The 20,649-nt window shown below is 64.8% G+C and overlaps 1 protein-coding gene across 1 annotated transcript; it reads left to right on the top strand.

The window, feature by feature from the left end:
* Window positions 1-1,156: 1,156 nt before the first annotated feature.
* MMP17 (matrix metallopeptidase 17) lies at window positions 1,157-12,054 on the top strand. The gene is made up of 10 exons (XM_056115383.1): window positions 1,157-1,325; window positions 5,601-5,733; window positions 6,346-6,478; window positions 6,961-7,244; window positions 7,751-7,927; window positions 8,216-8,315; window positions 9,519-9,601; window positions 9,697-9,849; window positions 11,338-11,595; window positions 11,747-12,054. Exons 1-10 carry the CDS (start codon window positions 1,194-1,196, stop codon window positions 12,052-12,054), a joined length of 1,761 nt encoding a protein of 586 aa, XP_055971358.1. The 5' UTR covers window positions 1,157-1,193.
* The last annotated feature ends 8,595 nt before the right edge of the window (window positions 12,055-20,649 follow it).

Below are 20,649 nucleotides of genomic sequence, written 5' to 3'. Positions count from 1 at the left end.
TGCATGTCCCTGTGTGCCCAGGACACTCAGCCATCTGGCGTCTGCCTCTCCCAGGGCCACCAGACACCACCACAGGGCGGGCCCTGTGGATCCAGCTTCCCTCTGAGCCCCCTCCCTGTGACGGCAGCACCCCGGGTTTCTCTGGGACGCCCCCTTGCTGCTGGCAGTGCAGCCTGCTGGGACCTTCCATCCCACCACAGCTGCAGCAGGAGCGGGAAGGGTGGCGTGCCCCCTCCGCCAGCCCTGGCAGCCTTCCGGGGAGCCCTTCTGAGCAGAACTGCGCCTGATGGGAGAGGAAGGTTCTGAAGGCCCCCCAGCCCGCTCCCGCAGCTGAACTCCCCGGGGTCCGAGTGCTCTGGGGCCGCGCGTTTAATGAACCCGCCAAGATTTTGCCCTTCTGGGCCCAGTTTGTCTGGGTTTCGGCCAACTTGTCCTGATGCAACATGCGCATTTGAGCAGAACCACAGTTGGAGTACCTGGACAGGGTGCCACACTCCCGGCCGCCTCGCCAGAGGCGCTCTGCACTTGGCAGCGCGCGGCTGTTGCGCACGGCGCCCGCGTCCAGCCCGGAGCGGCTGCGGTGCACGCGCGGCCAGGTGGCGGCGGTGCGGGGGGACTCGCCCCCGCGCGCACACCCTCCTCCCGCGGCGCAAGGGCTCCGCCGAGCGACCCCGAACCGACAGGCCAGCCGATCGCAGGGCGGGTGGAAAGCTGGTCTGGGGAGGTCGTCTGCGAGGTTCCCATCGGGCGGGCGCCCCCCTGGGCACGGAGTGCGTGGCCCCTTTAAGGCGGGCGGGGCCACGTTAAAAGCTTTCGGTACCTTGGTACATATTAACATGCCCCGCCCCGCGCGGCGTCTCTATTAGCATATATTAGCATGCCCGCCCCGCTGCTTAGCGGTTCGTTGGCATATATTAGCATGCCCCACCCTCGCGACGTCGTCATTAGCACACATTAGTGTGCCCCGCCCCGCGGCTTCGCGGCTCGTTAGCATACATTAGCATGCCCCGCCCCGCGCGGGGCGTCCATAGCATACGTTAGCGTGCCCCGCCCCGCGCGGCTCGTTAGCATACATTTGCATGCCCCGCCCTCGTGGCGTCATTAGCATATATTAGCGTGCCCCGCCCCGCGGAGGCGCGCGGCTCAGTCGGCGCGGAGCGCGGGAGGCGCCGGACGGACGCTCGGGCGGCGCGATGGGGCGTGGGAGCCCCGGCCCCGGCCCCCGGCCCGCGCCTCTGCCGCTGCTGCTGCCGCTGGTGGCGCTGGCGGCCCGCGGGGTCTGCGCCGCGCCCGCGCCCCGCGCCGAGGACCTCCGCCTGGGAGTGGTGAGTGCGTGCGGGGCCGGGGCCGGCGGGGGCGTCCCCGCGCGGGCTGCAGGCCGGTGCCCGCTGCCCCCGAGCGCCGCAGTCGCCCGAGGAGGGGACGGTCGCGCTGCGCGGGGCAGGGCGCCCTGGTGCGTGGCGGTCGGGGAGGGCGCGCGGGGGCTGCGCGGCGTGGGCTCCCCGGAGGCCAGGGGTCCCCGATTTGGGGGGATCCCCGCTGCTCGCCCGCAGGGGCCCGGACCACCCCCGCGCCCCCACTGCGCCCGCTGTCCCGGGGGCGCGGGGTCTGAGTTGGCGGCCCCCTTCTCGCGGCCTCCGCGGTCCGGGGCTTCCTGGCCGCCAGGCGCTGAGCGGGACCCCCACCCCGCCGCCCGTGGCATCTCCCGGGTGCCCCGCCCGGCGCGCCGCCCGCGCCACCCGCACCGCCTGGTCCAGCAGTCGTCGGGGGAGGCTCGGGGCCACTTGAGTGCCCGGCTCCGGGCAGCCTGGCGGCGTGTGTCCACTTCTCCGGGCCCTTCGCAGCTGCTGTTTCTGGGCCCCTCCGGGGTGAATCCCGGGGCACAGCACAGTGTGCCCAGGTCGGACCAGGGCAGCGCCCATCGCTCTTCCAGCTGCCGGACGCTCCCCGGGGTGAGGGACCAGCCGGGCTGATGGGGAGCTGGCCGGGGCCACGCTGGTCGGGCCGGCCGGGGTGATCGGGGCAGGTCCGGTCGGAGTGACGGGGGTCTAGGACGGTCAGGGTGATGGAGATCCGCTCGGGTTGGTGGGGGTCCGGCCCGGAGTGATGGGGGTCCGGCCGGGGCGATGGGATCCGGCCCGGGGTAATGGGGGTCCGGCCCGCCTGGAGTGATGGGGTTCCGGCCAGGGTAACAGGGGTCCGGCGGGGCTGTGGGGTCCGGCCGGGGTAACGAGGGTCCGGCGGGGCGGTGGGGTCCGGCCGGGGTAACGGGGGTCGGGCGGGGCGGTGGGGTCCTGCCAGGGTAACGGAGGTCCGCCCGGGGTAACGGGGGTCCGGGCGGGGAGGTGGGGTCCGCCGGGGTAACGGGGGTCCGCCGGGGTGTAGGGTCCGGCCGGCCGGGTCCCGGCTTGCAGCCAAGTCGCGTGAGGCCGCGCGGGTCCGGAGTCGCACTGGCCGCCGCCCTGGGGCTCCCCGGGGCGCCCAGCCCGGAGCGCGCAGCCCGCAGGGCCGTGGCGCTGGGCCCGCGGGAGGGGGACGCCGGGGGACGCGGGCCGGGCCTGCCGCCGGCTGTGTCTGGGCCAAGGGCGCCCCCTGGCGGCCGTCCGGGGAACGGCACGTCCGCGGCTGCGGGCGCCCGGGCGAGGAGAAGGGCCCCTTTGTGCGCGCCACCCGGGCCGGGCCGCCACGAGGGGCCCCGCGGGCCCACCCCCGCTTTACGGGAGAACAAAGCGCTGGATTGAGCCCGTTGGGACCAGCCATGGGCTTCCGGCGGGGGGTGCAGGGACAAAAGGGGGCAGCCCAACGTGCCCTGGGGGCAAGGCCTGGAGCTGTTCCTGGTGTGTGTGGAAGGGAAATGCCCACCGCCCCCCAGAGCTGCCCCCTGTGCCCTCCGAGATGCCAACTGTGCCCCGGAGCTGCCCACTGTTACCCCCCAGAGCTACCCACTGTGCCCCTGAGATGCCCACTGTTCCCCTCCCAAGCTGTCCCTCCACTGCCCACTGTGTACCCCGAGATGCCCACTGTGCCCCCAGCTGCCCACTGTGTCCCCCCCAGCTGCCCACTGTGTCCCCCCAGCTACCCACTGTGTCCCCCAGCTGCCCATTGTGTTCCCCAGTTGCCCACTGTGCCCCCAGCTACCCTGTGTCCCCCAGCTGCCCACTATGCCCCCAGCTGCCCACTGTGTCCCCATAGCTGCCCACGTCCCCCCAGTTGCCCACTGTAACCCCCCCAGCTTCCCACTGTGTCCCCACAGCTGCCCACTGTGCCCCCAGCTACCCACTGTATCTCCCAGCTGCCCACTGTGTCCCCCAGCTGCCCACTGTGCAAGGGGGTACAGTGCGCCCTCAGGCCTGGGTTCTGTCTTAACCCAGGCAGTGACCCCAGCCAGAGCAGCGCCATGGCCCATGTTCCCTCCAGCTTGGTGAGGCCTCACCCCTCCTTTTGGGGCTGTTGCCAGCCCGTGTCACACCCCTGCATCTATATCTTCCTAGTAGCATCTGTCCACTGGGTGATGCTTGGTTTCAGGGACATCCCATCCCCATCTGGGACTTTGATGCCCCTTCCCAAGAGGTGGCTCCCCAGGCAGGGGCAGGGTGCAGGGAGAGGACGGTGGGCGGGATGGGAGGATGATCGGCCGGATGGCAGAGGGAGAAGGATGGTGAGTATAATGGGGGTGGGTGATGGTGGGCAGGAGGACAGGATAGCAGGGGTGGGGCTGGGTATGCAGGGGTGGGAAGGGCAGGTGCCAACCTATCCCCCAAGCTCCTGCTGGAATTTCTGTCCCCGCCCAGGCTGTCCCTGTGGTCAGCACATGGGTGACGGTGGTTTGTGGCTAAGCCTGGTGGGGTGAGCGGGACCAGCCTGAGCACCAAGCCCCAAGGGGCCAGTGGGGAGCCTCCTCCCCAGCTATCTCCGCCAGGGGCCCCTGGGTCCCCACCCAGCATACCAGCAGTGGGGAGGGAGCTGGAGGCAGCAAGGCCGTGGGCAGCGGCTGGGGTGGGGTGTGGGCGGCAGGTCAGAAACCTGGTGTCACCTCCTCCTGGTGACCCCCCCTCCCCCCCGGCCATGGCAGGGGTGTCTGTGGGGCTCAGCTCCGTGCTCCTGCACCTCAGGCCGGAGCACCTCAGGCCGGCAGTGCAGAGCAGGGACAGAGCCCCGAGCCTGGCCTGGGAGCCGGATGTGGTACCAGGGTACCGTGCAGTCCCAGCCCCGCAGCGCTGGGTCGTCTCCGGGAAACAAACCTGCAGTTTGTTTCCAGTGGGGCAGCAGAGGCAGAGTCTCCACGTGGACACTGCCTACTGTCCTCTCCTGCCTCCGCGGGCGCCAGGACTCAGCGAGTCCCAGTGCCCACACCCGGCCCCCACTGCCCGTCCCACACCTGGCAGACCCTGGGGCTTCGGTGACGGTCAGCGGTCAGCGAAGGTCAGAGGGACGCGGCCCAGGCAGCTGCCCACCCTTCCTGTTGTGGGTCCAGCATGGTCCCCGGGGTTGGGGGGAATGTTCTGGTGGGCCCCGCCCCTCGCTGGCCTTCTGGAAGGTTCCCCAGAAGCTCCGGCAGCGCCCTCCCTCAGCAGCCCGTTGCCCAGGAGACGCGGTCGCTGTGGCAACAGCGGGAGGACGGGTGGGCGGGTCCAGGGCGGGGTCTGCCCGTGCACGCCCCTGCCTGGACACCGCCTGTCCGCCCTCGCCACCCTTGCCCTTGCGCAGGGCAGCCTCGCGCACCCCTGCCTGGCCGCCCCCGCCCTGGCCATTCCCCGCCTGGCTGCCCCCTGCACGGTCGCCCTCGCCCTGGCCTCCCCATGTTCATGTACACTGCAGCCCGGCCACCCCCTGCCTGGCCACCCGCTTGGCCGCCCCTCCAGCCCCGGGTTCTGGAGGCCTGGGCGCCCCACCAGGCTCCAGTGGGAACTCCGCCGGCTCTTCCCTGCGCCCCCCACCCACCCCGTGCCTGCACCCCCCACTTGCCCAGTAAGATGCGACCTGGCCTCCAACACACGGGGACTCCCAGGTGTCCAGTGGGAACCTGCCCAGAAAGGGTCAGTTCTGCACCCCAGACCCCGCCAGCAGAGGGACTCGGGCCTCCACTGTGGCCAGACAGGGGTCCCCCGGCACACTGGGGCTGCAGGGAGGGGAGAGGGGCAGAGAACCAGAGAGGACCCTCAGCTCCTGGGAAGGGGGACCTAGGCAGCTCTGCGAGTCGCTGGGGGAGCCCCCCACCCCTGCCGATCAGTTCGAGGCCCTGGAAGAGGGTGCAGGGAACCAAGTGTTATGACAGCCTTGAGGGTCAAGGAAAGCCGGGGCCAGGGGAGGTACAGGCACGGCCTGGGTGCCCCTGAGTGCTGCCAAAGTGCCCTAAAATTCACAGCAGGGAGCCAGTGACTTCGCCGCAGCTGGGCCCCAGGTGCCTGCCCACCCCTGCACCCAGTCACCAGCACCTGAGGCTTGTTCCGCCAGGCTCTCACCAGCCACGGGGACGTGCACTCCGCCAATGCTGCACCCCAGGCATGGGAGCTGTCCAGTGGGCACTGCCCTCAGTGACAGGCTGGCTGAGGGGTGTGGAGGGCGCCTGCTCCCAGCCCTCACTTGCTCTCCACCCCCAGGAGTGGCTACGCAGGTTCGGCTACCTACCCCCAGCAGACCCCGAGACCCAGCCGTTGCAGACGCCGGAAGAGCTGTCCAGCGCCATCTCCTCCATGCAGCAGTTTGGAGGCCTGGAGGCCACGGGGCTGCTGGGTCAGTTCTCCCAGGCGCAGGAGACCCCCGTGGGGCCCTCCGTGTCCCCCCGCCCCCAAGCTGGGCACGGGGGTGGCGTGGCATGGACCTGGTGTAGACGTACAACCAGGTTCTCGCTTCCCAGAAACCCGGCTTTTGGCCTGAGTCCAGTTACATTGGTTTGCTTTGATTTGGGGTCAGCAAGGCTCTGTGCCCTGGTCACCCTGCAATGCTCGGGGGTTGAACTTGCACCTTCCGAGGGCAGAGCATGTGCTCAGGCTTCACCCGGCCCAGGGGATGGCCCGCAGCTGAGTGTCATCCTGCCAGTGGGGCCATGGTGCTGACCTGCAGGAGGCCAGAGACACTGCACCCTAGTAGCTGCTGTGCCCGTGACCCCTGATTGGGCAGACATGCTGTGACCCCTCTGACGAGGCTGGCTTTACCACAAATCATGCTGCATGTGTGGGTCCTGGCGGGAGGATGTAGTGGCCATTGGTGAGGCCTGTCCTGCAGAACGCCTGCGGTGGTCAGCCTGGGGACAGGAGCTGAACATGGTACCTGCACCACAAGCTGCCCAGAGTGGCGGGTTGGGGGAGGGGCACCACCTAACCCCTCACTCGCTCACACTTGCAGATGAGGCCACGCTGGCACTGATGAGGACCCCGCGCTGTTCCCTGCCCGACATCCTGGCAGACTCCAGTTCAGCCCGCAAGAGGCGCCAGGCCCCAGTCCCTGCCAGGTGGAACAAAAGGAGCCTGTCCTGGAGGTGTGTGGCAGACCCCACCCCGTCCTGGGGTACAGGCGCATATCCCCTCCCCAGGGCAGGAGTGTGCCCACCCCACCCCAGCCCTCGGTGGCTCCCTGTGAGCCCCTCTCAGCCTCTCGGTGTCACGTGAGTGTGTGGAAGGGGTCCTGGTGCTCACGAGCTTGGAGGAGATCAAGCTGCTCACCCAGGTGGCCCCAGACCCCTTTCTGCAGTGCATGTGTGCGTGTGTATGTATGTGTGTGTGTGTCAGTGTGTCTGTGGGGGGGAGGTGCGGTGGGGGGGTCCCAGCCAGCTTAGAGGTTTCTGTTCAGTGGGGCGGGCTGGGAGCAACTGCCGGAGACCTGGACTGCGACTTCGCTGACACATGATTGTGTGGAAGGGTCCCAGCCTCCTGGTCACCCTCCTTCTTGTCCAGCTGCCCCCCCAGCGAGCATAGGGTCCCCCAGGGAGGGCGGTAACCCACGTGCACCCTCCTCACACAGGGTCCGCACGTTCCCCCGGGACTCGCAGCTGGGCCGGGACACAGTGCGGGCGCTCATGTACTACGCGCTCAAGGTCTGGAGCGACATTGCACCCCTCGACTTCCACGAGGTGGCCGGCAGCGCAGCTGACATCCAGGTGGACTTCTCCCGGGCAGCACACGATGACCGTTTCCCCTTCGACGGCCCCGGGGGAGCCCTGGCACACGCCTTCCTGCCTGGGGACCACCGCACTGCGGGGGATGCGCACTTTGACGACGACGAGGTCTGGACCTTCCGTTCCTCTGGTAGGTGCCTGGCGGCAGCGGGCAGCTCCACAGCAGGACACCACACCGGCCTGGGGTCCCCACTGTGGGACCATCTGCCCGGGAGCACGGGCTGTCCCCTGCTTAGTGCCCCGTAGGCAGCCTCGCCCAGGAGTCGGGGGCAGTGTTGGTGGGGTGAGTGCACCTGAGTTCTGAGGAAGCTGGGCTGCCCTCCTCCCTGTGATGGGGGAGCATCTCTGAGCCGAGGAGAAGCCACATGCTCATGGGGGCACAGCAAACAGGGCTTCACTGTAGTCGGACAGACCGTGGGGCCTGCCCCTGGTGTGGGGCGCGTGGCTCACTCGTAGGGCGACATGGGAGTGGACCCTGCACCCAGAACCCAGGACCCCTGGAATAGCTGGTGTGTCTGCAGACGCCATAGTACCAAGACTGGGGGTCCCGGTGGGCAGGACAGTGCATGGCCCTGGGGCCAAGTGTTCTCAGCACAGCCAGTAGTGTCCCCGGCTCCCCGTGCCTTCTGTCCCCAGATGCTCACGGGATGGACTTGTTTGCCGTGGCTGTCCATGAGTTTGGCCACGCCATCGGCCTGAGCCACGTGGCCGCCGTGCGCTCCATCATGCAGCCCTACTACCTGGGCCCCGTAGGCGACCCGCTGCGCTACCAGCTCCCCTACGAGGACAGGGTGCGCGTCTGGCAACTCTACGGTGAGTGCGCCTGGCACTGTGGGCACTCCCTCACACCTGTGTGGGTGCCCAGGGCCCGGCTGCCCATCCCTTGATCTGTAGGTACCGAGGTGACTCTGTCCTCCTGCTCAGTGGGTGCCCAGGGCCTGTCTGTCCATTACCCTGACCAGCACAGTGTCCTCACAGGCCATCTGGTCTGGGTTCTATCTCCAGCTCTTCTGGGTCTGCCCAGAGTGGGGACGGGGTATCCCGGGGCCTGGGCAGGGGGGCTAAGGGACCTTGGTCCACACAGCCTCTTTGTCTCCACAGGCGTGAGGGAGTCTGTGTCTCCCACGGCACAGCCAGGTGCCCCAGACCCTCAGGAGCCCCCCCTCTTGCCAGATGCCCCTGGCAACCGGTCCAGCACCCTGTAAGTCAAGGACTCGTGGTCCCCCAAGCACTTTCACCAGAGATGGGGAGTCCTGAGAGTCCAGAGCAGGAAGAGAAACCCAGCTTGCCCCACTTGTCCCCAGACATCCCCCGTGCTGGGCTGGTACCACTCGTGATGCTGGTCGCTACCCCTCAGAAATAAGACAGCCGGGACAGGCTGGCAGTGTGGGGGTGTCGTCTGGGGACTGGGATCCCAGGGCATTATGGCCCCGCATGGCAGCTGGCCCGGGAGTGGCCATGGCCCATGGCCCTCAGAGCAGAGACCAAGGGCCACATAGAAGCTGCCCTTGCAGGCCCAGTCTGGGGAGGATTCTCAGCTCTCCCAGGGGCCAGGACCCTCTAGGACAGGTTCCCCAGAATCTGCTGTAGGCAGTTGTGACCCCCTCTCCACCTTGCTGTGAGAAACAGTAAACCCCACCAACCTGGAGGTGGCGCTGAGGCTCTGGAGCTAAGCAGTGGGTCAGCCTCACCCCAAGACAGTCCCCAGAGAGTGTGCAGACAGACCCCAGGCACTGCATGCAGTTCCCAGACAGCCTCCAACAGACCCCAACAACCCCAGACAGCCTCAGATAGTCCTCAGACAAGCACAAACCATCACTCACCCCTGCATGCCTGGAGCTGGGGTTCGGGAAGGTGGGTGGGCGAGCCAAAGCTTCTCCTGCCAGTATAAGTCCCACTGGGTCAGAAATGTCCCCCAATTTGGAGCTGTGTCTCCCAGGCCCTCCAAGAGTGATCCCTCAGTACAGAGCCAGGAGTAACCCCTGAGCACTGCTGGGTGTAGTTCCAAAACTGTCACTGTCACTGTCCTCCCGTTGTTCATCAATTTGCTCGAGCGGGCCCAGTAACGTCTCCATCGTGAGACTTGTTACTGTGTTTGGCATATTGAATACATCACAGGTAGCTTGCCAGGCTTTGCCGTGAGGGCGAGATACTCTAGGTAGCAAAAATTTAAATATTTCCCCCCCGTCCCTGACCTCTTGTTCATGCCCTGCCTGAGCCCAGCCCTGGCCGCCCCTGCTTCCCTAGGGCCCCGTGGGAGACTGCAGGTCGCCAAGTTCTTCCCCGCACCCACCTCCTCTCATGGCCTCTTGTTCTGCACGTGGGCTCTGGGAACACCTGCGGGTCTGTGGTGGGGCTCAGGCCCAGCTCCCCTGCCCACCTGGTTCTCTCCACACCCCTGCAGACCCAGGACGGATGCACCTCACAGGTGCCACACCCACTTCGATGCAGTGGCCCAGATCCGCGGCGAGGCCTTCTTCTTCAAAGGTAGTCAGCGAGGTCCCTGTGCTGCAGCCCCCCGCAGCCCTCTCCCACTGCAGCGCAGCTCCCCATGGCAGCCTCTGCCTCCCCCCGCTCCCCAGGCAGGTACTTCTGGAGGCTGACTCGGGATCGGCAGCTGGTGTCATTGCAGCCGGCACACCTGCACCGATTCTGGCGAGGGCTCCCCCTGCACCTGGACAGCGTGGACGCCGTGTACGAGCGCCCCCTTGACCACAAGATCGTCTTCTTCAAAGGTGGGTCCCACCGGGCGTTGGCCTTGCATGCAGCTGACCCGGGCTGCATCTCCAGCGTCCTGTGTGGTTCCTGAGCACAGAGCCAGGAGGGATGCCCCAGGAGTGCTGGGTGTGGCCCAGAAAGAGAACAAGAAGATGGGGTGGCCAGAGCCATAGTCCAGTGGACAGGACACTGGCCTTAAACGCAGCAGACCTGGGTTTCATCCCTGGCACGCAACATGGTCCCCTGAGCACTGCCCGGAATGATCCGGAACACTGCAGTATGTGACCCAAAACCAAAAAAAAAAAAAATGTTAAAAAGAATAATTAATATGGCTAGAACAATAGTACAGTGACTAAAGTGTTAGTACTGGGCTAGATTTCCTGGCATCCCATGTGGTCCCCCAAGCACCCAGGGCGATTCCTGAGTGCAGAGCCAGGGGTAACCACTGAGCATCACCAGGTGTGGGGCCTGCCAGGCGCTGCACCGGCCCACTGGGCTCCATTCCCTGGATCCCAGAGCATGTATCCGAGCAGCACCCCACTGCTTCCTACAGAGGAGCCCTGCACACAGAGGCCCTGTGCCCCCCTTGGGCCAGGGCGCTGCCTGATCACGACCAGCGCTTGCTGGTACTTCCCTGCCCCCGTGACTCAGGTGTGGACACTTGTCCCGCTCTGATGGCAGCTGTTGCCACGGTGGCCCTATCTGTCTCCCGGGCTGCCCCTGGTCCCTGGACCCTGCACATGGCACCCGTAAGTGACCGTGAGCCTGCCCAGGGGCCAGCTGAGGGGGGAGGACTTGCAGTCCCCCCGAGTCTCCTTGAGGTCACCCGTGTCAGGCGCACCGGGTGGCGTGTATTTGGAGCCTGGCCTGGACGCGTGTGTGCTCAGCCGCTCAGGCCCCACTTCCCCTGCAGGCTGCCCCCACCCCTACAGGCACCAAACCTGTACCCCGCTCCCGCCAGGGGCGTCACGGTCTGGGCGCCACAGACAGCTCAGGGCAGATCAGGGCCTGGCAGGGACACTGCCCCCGCGCCGCTGCCTGCCTGTGGGGGGTGGGTTCCACTCCCTCAGTCACCCAGTTTATGATCTGGGGATTCTCGCCAGTGGGCGGTGGGGATGGGGGAGGGGTGCCAGGCTCCCGGCTCTGTCCAGCAGCGCCACCTGCCGGCTGCTCTGAGCCACGGTGCTCGGTCCACTGTGCATTCTCTTCTCTCGCCTCCCGCACGGCTCTCTCTTGTGCCTCCTTGCACTCTTGCTGTCTGGGGCCCATGCTCGTGTCCCTGCACAGGCGAGTGTCTGTGCCTACACAGCCTGAGGGACCTGTGACGCGGGCAGGTAGTGTGAGCACTTCGGGCTGCTGGGCAGCTGGGCATCTCGGTGACATGTCCACTGGGTCTTGGGCCAAGGGGCACTCAAGCAGCTGGCTGCCATGCGGCCCTCAAAAGGCCGGGGTGCCCAGCAGGCTGCAGGGTGGGGGCGCCCGGCCCACATGCTCTCTCTCCCCAGGCGGCAGGTACTGGGTGTTCAAGGACAACCACGTGGAGGAAGGCTACCCGCGACTGGTCTCCGACTTCGGCCTCCCCCCGGGCGGCGTCGATGCTGCGTTCTCCTGGGCGCACAGTGACAAGACTTATTTCTTTAAGGACCAGCTGTACTGGCGCTATGACGAGCACACACGGCGCATGGACCCCGGTCACCCCGCCCCCAGCCCCCCCTGGACGGGGCTCCCCAGCACGCTGGATGCAGCCATGCGCTGGTCCGATGGTGAGTGGCAGGGTGGGGTTCGCCGCTGGCACTGCTCATGGCCCTCACCCCTGCCAGCCGATGGCGGGCTCCTGCAAAGCGGGAGATACACTGACCGCCCATTGGCCTCCCTCCCCTGCCAGTCGGGTCACTCAGCTCCCCTCCTGCCCAGGTGCCTCCTACTTCTTCCGCGGGGACGACTACTGGAAGGTGCTGGACGGAGAGCTGCAGGTGGCCCCCGGGTGCCCCCGGCCCACAGCCCACGACTGGCTGGTTTGTGAAGAGCTGCCAACCCGCCCTGAGGGGACGGACAGGGGAACTGAAGAGGCCGGGCCTCCCGCACCGCCCGGCCGGCAGGGACACAGCCGCTCTGAGGACGGCTACGAGGTGTGCTCCTGCACCTCCCGGGGCCCCCCGGCACCCCTACTGGCCCTCTCCCTACTGCTGCTGTGCCTTGCTGCCCGGGGCCTGTTGCTGTGACCTCTGGGACAGGAGCGTGGCATAGGCCCCTGGCTGTCCAGGGAGCTTTCGGGGCCACTCTGAAGAGGACAGCCTACAGCGCTGCCTGCCAGCCTGCCCAGGAGACTGAGGCCGGATGCAGCCCTGAGTCCCCAGTGACTGAGTGACCACAGTGAACCGCCGAACTGGGGCAGGATTCACCAAGCCCGCGGGGACAGACACAGACTAGGAGCACCTTCTCCCACCACCTTCTCTGGCTGCTCTGTCCAACGCTGGGCCTGGGGCTCCCGGCTCCAGCCCCTACAGGTCTGGGCTCTGAGCCATGGACAAGCTGTCCAGGAATCCTGTGGTCTCTGTGTTGTCCCCAGCGACACTCCAGTCCTGGGATCCCCACTGACTGGGGCAGCTGAGCCGCAGTGGGATGGCCCATGGGAGCGCTGTCCATGGCAGGAGGTGCCCGGCCAGTGTGGCCCCCGTACCTCACTGGGAGGGCAGCTGGGCGCCCCCTCAGCCTGAGTCTGGGCTGTGACCACCTTCAGTGACACTCTGCAGGTTGGTGAGGAAGGAGGGAAACTGAGGAAGGAGTGAGTCATCACAGACAAGACCAGGCCACCACCTGCCTTTGGGTCCCTGTGAGGCGCGGGCTGTGAGCAGAGTAGAGGGCACTTACTGTTGTGCTCACACCTCCCTGATCAAATGTCCCCTGTCGCCTGTGTGAGCTGACCGGGCCACAGCGCTCCATCCCTCAGGTGCAGGGAGGCCCTTCCTGGGGCACCGGTCTGGACCCTTGGTCGCAAAGGGATTTCCCCTTGGTACTGGAGCTTGATGTCTAGACCCCGAGCCCGCTGTCTGCCCCCCACCTGCCTCCAGGTGGACACGACCTGCCCTCGCCCCCGCTCACTCTTAGAGCACCCACAGGTGGGTCAGGGCTCTCGGAGGCTCTTGAGACTCGGGGGCCCAGCCCAGCTTCCCGAGGTGGGGCGGGGCTGTTGCTCCTGTGTGCCCAGCTGAAATGCCCTGGCCGTGGACACAGGGAGTGGCTCGAGCTGCCAGACTCCCAGAAGCTCAGCAACCTCTGGACACTCACCCAGCACAGCCCTCGGGTGTGAGCACCACGTGGGTGCAAGGACAGGGTCAGAGATGCTGAGCCGTCTGGGGGGGTCCTGCTAGGGGCCGCAAACCGCGTGCTGCTCTGCAGAGAGCTGGGAGGGAGGCACAGGGCAGGGGTGCTGGTGGGCTCGCGGGTGGCTGGGGACTGGCCCCCGTCCCAGGCATGCGATGGCCTCCAAAGAAGCTGTAGCGTGTGGACTCAGTGAGCCTGACGGAACCCTCTTGGCCCCGGGACCTCGCCGCCATGGACTTGGGTGTGACAGGGTTCCCCGACCTGCCCACGTGGCCGCTGTGGCCCGTCTTGTCCCTCTTGGTGGCAGCTCACACCGCTCTCGGTTTTCTCTTCTTTTTTTACCGAATCACCACGAATTACAAAGTTACAAAGATATTTATGACTGAGCTGCCGGCGTCCATCGTCCCAAGGCCAGTCCCTTCACCGCTGCCCCGTCCCCCCAGCAGTGACCCCAGCCTGACACTGAGGCAGGCGCTCTGTTTCTGCTATTGTGTTTGGACACACCCCGCTCAGTGCTCAGGGATCCGTGTGCATTGTGGGATCACATGGTCTGAAACCCACGTGTCCTGGGCTAAGGCTGGCAGGGCAACCCTCTCCCCCAGTCCATAATCATCACCCGGAGGTTACTCCTGCCCCTGCCGTCTCCCCTAGGCCCTGCTCCCCCCCACCCGTCCCCTCACTCTGGTTTGCCCCTTTGGGGCAACGCTGGGAGGCTCCAGGTCCCAATGGTGCCAGGGAACCTTGGGTGCCGGGCCCCTGCCCTGCAGTGAGCTCGGTGGGACCCCTTCCCCACGTGTGGAGAGGGGGCCTGGGACACGCCCTCACCCCAGGTACTGAGTTTCTAAGAGCAGAGTCACCCCTGGGCCCTGCCCGGTGTTGCCTCGAGTGCCTCCTCACTCAGCCTGGGGGCCTGGCATCTGGGGAAGGCGCCCCTATCGGCCTTCCAGCACCGTCCCCGCCCAAATGCTTTGCTTTCTGCTGACCACTGGCCGCTGCCCCTCACCCCACCCCATCCCACTCCACCCCGTCGGTCTGAGAGCCTGCAGTGCTCTCTCAGGTGTGATTGGGAGTATGAGAGTTGCCTAAAGGTTGCAAACGCCCATTGAATGCTTTTAAGGGCAAGCCTCCTTAGTGGAGCTCTAGGGACGCTCTGTCTGTCTGTCTTTGGGCCACACCCGCAACACTCAAGGGTTACTCCTGGCCCTGCCCTCAGGAACTACTCCTGGTGGTGCCCAGGAGGCCGCTGGGGATGCGGGCCAGTGGCCTGCAAGGCCAGCTCCCACCCGCTGTACCTTTGTTCTGAGCCTCCAGGGTTCCCAGCCGGCTCCGGAAACCGGGTGGGACCACAGTCAGCTACTCGCAAAGCCTGTTCCTTCACCTTGTGCTTTCTCTCTGCCTCCTACCCCCAGTTTTACACAATGTTGCCTCAGTTCCTATTTTTGCTGCTCTTGGGCCACACCCAGCTGTAGCCAGGAGACTGGGGGATGGAACCAAGCCCAGAGACCCGGCCTGGGTTGTTGTGGTTTGGTTTGGGGGCCACACCTAGCGGTGCTCAGGGCTTCCTCCTGGCTCTGTGCTCAGGGATCACTCCAGGTGGTGCGTGGAGGCCTACATGTGGTGCTGTGTCGGACCCAGGTCAGCCACATGCACAGCAAGTGCCCTACCTGCTGTGATGTCTGGGTGAACTCCGACCCCATAATTGTTTTGTTTTGTTTTGGGCCACACCTGGCAGTGCTCAGGGCTTACTCCTGGCTCTGTGCTCAGGGAACCATATGAGATGCCGGGGGTCAAACCAGGCCGGCCACATGCAAGGCAAGCGCCTTACCTGCTGCACTATTGCACTAGCCCATAGTTTGGGGGGGGGGGGTTGTTTCTGTTTTGCTTTTGGGCCACACCGGCCATACTCAAGGGTCACTCCTGGCTCTGTACTTGAGGATCACCCCTGGTGGTGCTCAGAGGCCATTTGGAATGCCGGGGATCAAACCTGAATTGGCTGCTTATTAGGCAAGTGCCCTTCCACTCTGTTATCTCTCCGGCCCAAGCCCAGTTATTTTGAAGATGTTCAGCTTGTGACTTTTTGGTGCTGGTGTGAGAGTTGAGCCTTGCCCTGGACCAAAACCAACTGATTCACCCACACAGCGGGGTTGTCCTGGACAACCAAGACCTTCCTCAGCACTCCTGGTGGCTTCCACCATCACCTGTGACCTGTCCACACGGGCACCTTTTGTTGTGGCTGGCAGGGCCCCAGGGAGTGTTCTCCCGTACACACTTTAGGGCACTCTGTGCCCCATTGATGCCAAACTGAACAAAAGGGGAGTAGAGTCACAAATGAGAGGGCTTGCCGAGGGCCTGGAAAGGAGCCTGGTCTGAGACTTGCGCTGGACCGGTCCAGCTTGGTCCAGCACAAGTCTCAGACCAGGCCCTGCGGGTCTGTCTCCTCCCAGTTTAAGACCAGGCTGCCCTCTGGTTTGGAGAAAGGGAGTGCACGGCGCCAGGGGCAAGCATGGGGTAAGGGCTGCAGGAGCAGCCGGGCCGGGGAAGCCCTGCAGGCTTTCTGAGGGTGACAATCTCCAGGGAGATGTTTGCAGAATGATCAAGCTGTTCAGCAAGGCCCGTGCTTGGCCCCTCTCACTGGGAGAGAAGGGTGGGCGGCCATGGGGGTCTGCACCTCCACCGGGATCTGCTTGTCACCAGGGTGGGCGCCAACCCGCGTTCGGAAACCTGAGTGCGTTGCTGGTTGGGAGTTTGGGCACTCTGCACTCAGGACTCACTCCTGGCAGTGCTCAGGAGACCAACGGAGATTGAAGCCTGTTTGGCCATGTGCATGGTAAGCACCCCCCCCCACACACACACACACACTGTGCTATCGCCCCAGAGCCTGAGCGCTTTCTCGGGGCCTTGCACTGTCCCCTGTCAAGAGCCAAAGAGCACATGGGCACTGGGCACACTGGGTGGCCACTGCCATTCCCCTCTGCTGCAGGGACGGAGTCGAGGTTAGCCACAGGCCCTCCCACCCCACACAGCCAGACTCATGCACCCTGAGAGGGACTTTAATGATGCCTCAGCCATGCCACATCCTCACGTCATGGAACTGGCCCTGACAGGCCTGGGCCCGCCCAGATGCCACCTGAGTGGCAGGCAGCAGCAGCGCCCGCTCACCCCTGCTGGAGGGACAGGCACAGGCCCTTGGAGTGCCAGGAGGGACCTGGAGGTGTAGCTCGGATCACTGGGCCCAGCTCCGGGCTCTCCGGCACTCCTGCAGTGGGGCTGAGACTGGGAGGGGCAGAGCCGGGGGCAGTGCCTCCTGGTGCCAGGTGCCACTCCATTTCCAATGCCTCATGCCTGGGAGTGAGGGCCCTGGGGAGGGTGGCAGGTGGAGCGCAGGGCACAGGCTCAGCACCCACACTCGTGACCGCGCCCGGAGCGTCTGGAGCACCCAGGTCCCAAGGGGGACCTGCCAGTAGCCCCGAGGCGTAAGGCCCTGCCTCACTGCCCGGAAGGAACATGGGGATTCCCCGGACGTCTAGGAGGTGGCCCCAAGAGGGATGCTGGAACCCCAGGATGGGGCTGTCTGTCCCGCACCCGGGGCCTGTGGGCAGGCAGTCAGGAGGTCACCCCCACGCCTGCCAGCCGCCATCAGCAAAACCTCGAGGCTCCCACCACCTACCTGTGTGACGGGGAAACAGACGCTCCCTGGGTCCGGAAGCCTCCAGTGAGTGCTCCCCAGGGAGGAGGGCACAGGCCTACGCAGACCTGGTCCTGTCTGCCCAAGCACCCCTTGGGGCTTGTTGCTCCCAAGTCTGTCACTGGCCACGGCCCGTGGCTCCTGGGCCCCTCCCTGGCTCTCTGGCCATGTGTGCGTGCCTGAGGACCTCGTGGTCAGTTTCCTGCCTGAGCCCTATCTTACCTACTGTCATCCTACTGTCCATCTGACCACTGCCTTTTCCGGCACAGGATTCAAAAGGACCAATCAAATCAACAGAACCACTCGACATCCCCTCATGGATTTTTTTTGGGGGGGGTCACACCCGGCGATGCACAGGGGTTACTCCTGGCTCATGCACTCAGGAATTATTTCTGGCAGTGCTCGGGGGATCATATGGGATGCTGGGAATCGAACCCGGGTCAGCCACGTTCAAGGCAAACACCCTACCTGCTGTGCTATCACTCCAGCCCCACCACCCCTCATTTTGCTTTCACCAAAACACCCCAGCTAGTGATTTGGGGTCCCCAAGCAATGAGCTCGGAGTAGCCCCTGGCACGAAAATACGGGTGGGCCTGAGAGCCGGGCAGGAGTGGGTTGCTCTGGGTGTCTTGGGCTCCATCCTGTGTCCCATATGGTCTCCAAGCCCACCAGGACTGATCCATGAGCATAGAGCCAGGAGTAACCCCTTAGCAACACCAGATGTGGTCCCAAAAAATAAAAACAGGAAAATGGTCAGATATGGGCAGGGCACTTGCTCCTCCATCAACACCACGGGGAGGGATTCAGTGCCAGGAGTAGCCCCTGAGCACAACCAGGTGGGGCCCAAAACAAAAGATAAGAGGACCTAGGGAGATAAGGGAAGACAGGAAGGTAGGGTGGTATGGGGACAGCACAGGGGGAAATAGGAGGAGGAAAGTGGGGAGAGATAATGCAAAGGAGACAGTCCGGGGATAGTGCAAAGGGGACTATCAGTGGGGGTTATGGCCCCAGTATAGTGCAGGCTGTGACCCGGGTCCCTAGCCTGCCAAACCCCATCAGTGTCCCTGGCCCTAGCATGGAGCCGCTGGGCCCACAAGAGCCCCCAAGAGTGATCTCAGGGACCCTTGAGCACCGTCTAGGAGGCCCCCAGAAAAGACAAAGGGAAAGTTGAAGCCAAGCAAAACGGGAAGTTCCGGGAAGGCCGTGGGGCACCTTCCCACACCCCACGCTGGGGCTGAAGGCATGCACATGTGGCAGGGGACAGGCAGTGGGGAGGCTCCCTGTGGCCTTGGGGTGCGGTTGGCCACGCTCAGTGCAGGGAGGGTCTCAGGACACAGGATGAGGTGGGGGAGGGCAGGGGTGTGCAGGAAGGACCCTGGTCTAGGAGGTCAGAGCCAGAAGGACAGAGGAAGAACAGTTGAGGGGCCTGAGTGACATCAGAGGATGCCAGGGAGGGTGACAGGTCCGGCTCGGACCCTGTGGCACCTGGGTGGGGGTGGCTGAGTCACCCCAAGGATGTGGAAGCCTGGGGTGCCATGCAGGTGTCCCTGCAGAAACCTGTCTGGCCGGCCGCGGGCTCCACGCCAGCGTGGGCCTCACCCAGCTGCTGGAGATCAAAGCCCATCACCCCCGGGCAGAGCCGGGGTCTGGGACCCTGTGGAAGCTCTCCCTCCCCCCTTCAACAGTTCTGGGCACCCAGGGGGCTGGCAGTCTCCCTCCCTGGGGCAGGGCCCCCAAGCTGCTTCACACACACACACACACACACACACACACACACACACACACACACACACCTGCTTCTGCCCCTCTAGGCCTGAGAAAGGCAGAGGGTAAAGCTAACACCGTGAGCCCAAGAGGGAAGGGCGGGAAGGCGCTTCGCTTGCATGTGGGTGCCCCATCCATCCCCAGCACCACGCTGCTGGCTGTGGTCCAACTGCCCTCCAAAAAAAGCTGACTAAATGTGGGGCTGGAGTTAGACAGTGCTTTGCATGCAGCTGACTCTGGTGTGACCCCCACCACTGCATCTGGTCCTCCAGAACCTGCCAGGAGTCATTTCTGAGTCCCACCAGGTGTGCCCCAAAAAAACAAAACAAGGGGCCAGAGAGATGCCATCGTGGGGAGGGGGTTTGCTTTGCACAAGGGCAACCTGGGATCAGTCCCCAGCCCTCTAGAGGGTCCCCCGAGCCCACCAATGCCAGGAGTAACCCCTGACACCACTAAGTGTGGCCTAAAAGGAAACAAAACCACCAAGCCAGGAGCCAGGACAGCAGCAGCGCCTCGTCCCAGGCCTGTGAGATTAGCTGAGGGGGCAGCATGCGCTCCCTCAGTCCCTGACATTCTGGCCTCCCCAAGGCAGACTGCAGCCCCAAAGTGGGACGCAAACTCCTCCAGGCTCACCCCAAAACGCTGCTTTGGGAAGTTAGCTTTGCGGACGTTCACACCCCACCCCCATGATGCACAGGGCTCACTCCAGGTGGGGTTCGGGCTGGCTGATGCCGTGCTGGGGATCCCCCCAGGCCTGTGCAGATAATTGCTTTAACCCTACCCTATTTCTGGGGTCCAGAAACACTCACTTTGGGGTGGAAATCACACAAGAGTGAAACCCACATCTGCCAGGATTGTTCAGACAAGTAGTGAATCCATGTGATCACTCTGCCACTCCCGACAGGATGTTTCTGCCTGCTCTGGTGCTGCCCTGCTCTGGTGCTGCCCGGTCAGCACCACAAGCCCTAGGGACTCTGCGGGCGGGAGTGGTCAGGGGACCTCCTCTGCAGCCTTGGCTTGAAGGTGTCAGGGCTTTCCCAGTGTTGGTCCCAGAGGGTCCCAATGGGGGAGGAAGGGGCCAGGGCTGAGGAATGGGCCAGGGAAAGGGGCACACACTCCAGGGGCTTCTGTGTTTGCCCTCCAGCAGGGCTCATGAGTCAGACAGGGTGGGGGGCTGAAGGGTGTGGGCCTCCTCCAGCTGGGGACCCTGGAGGCAGCAGGAGATCCCTGGCAGATCCCAGGCGGGCCCTGCCCAGCTCAGAGGGCCCCGCCCCTGCTTTTGTTTGGAAGAATCTAGGCGCCTGGGCCCTGAGGAACTTGGCCCCAAGGCCCCCAAAGGACAAAGACCTTTCCGGAAGGGCGCAGCTGCAGCTTGGGAGGCCAGGCTGGGGGCCGGCCTGGGGCCTGGGGGCGGGCAACGCATTGTTTCCCACAACTCCTCTGAAGTAGCTGCCGAGCTGACTGCTGCTTCCGTCTCCCATCTCCCTAGAGGCCTGGTCCCCACCCACCTGCCAGGTCCTCCCTCAGCTCCCAGACGCTCTGCCCAAAGGGGCACCCCACCCCCGCTGGGTTCAGGTGGAAGATGGCTGGCTTGGGAAGATGGGGATGCCCGGAGCCCAGCACCCACACACACAGGCGCCATCCCATCCACCGTCAGGAACCCTGGGCTCTGCGGACCTTGGAAGAAAATAAAACCGTGTACAGCCTGCTTGGGTTTTATCAAGACTTTATTTGCTGGCACAAGCAATTCAATTCCAGACCAGGTGAAGAACTACGATGTAAACAGCACAACTTAAGAAAGAACTCGAACAGACATCTCTCCAGAGAAGATGATCAAAAGGTCAAAAAAGGAAATGTGTCCATGTGTCTCCCTCACAGGAAAATGTGCAGGAGTGTGGGTGGGTGTGAGAGTGTGTGGGTGTGATTGTGTGGGTGTGAGAGTGTGTGGGTGTGAGGCACTGTGCAACCAGAGAATGTGTGGGAAGCAGAGGGGAGTGTTTGAGTGTGAGGGAGTCGTGTGGGTGTGAGTGTGTAAGGAATGAGG

This window comes from Sorex fumeus, unplaced genomic scaffold (genome assembly GCF_029834395.1).
Source record: "Sorex fumeus unplaced genomic scaffold, SorFum_2.1 ptg000029l, whole genome shotgun sequence".
Lineage (NCBI taxonomy): Eukaryota > Metazoa > Chordata > Mammalia > Eulipotyphla > Soricidae > Sorex > Sorex fumeus.
The sequence above is the reverse complement of the archived record's forward strand: the minus strand, read 5'-3'. Positions and strand labels throughout refer to the sequence as shown.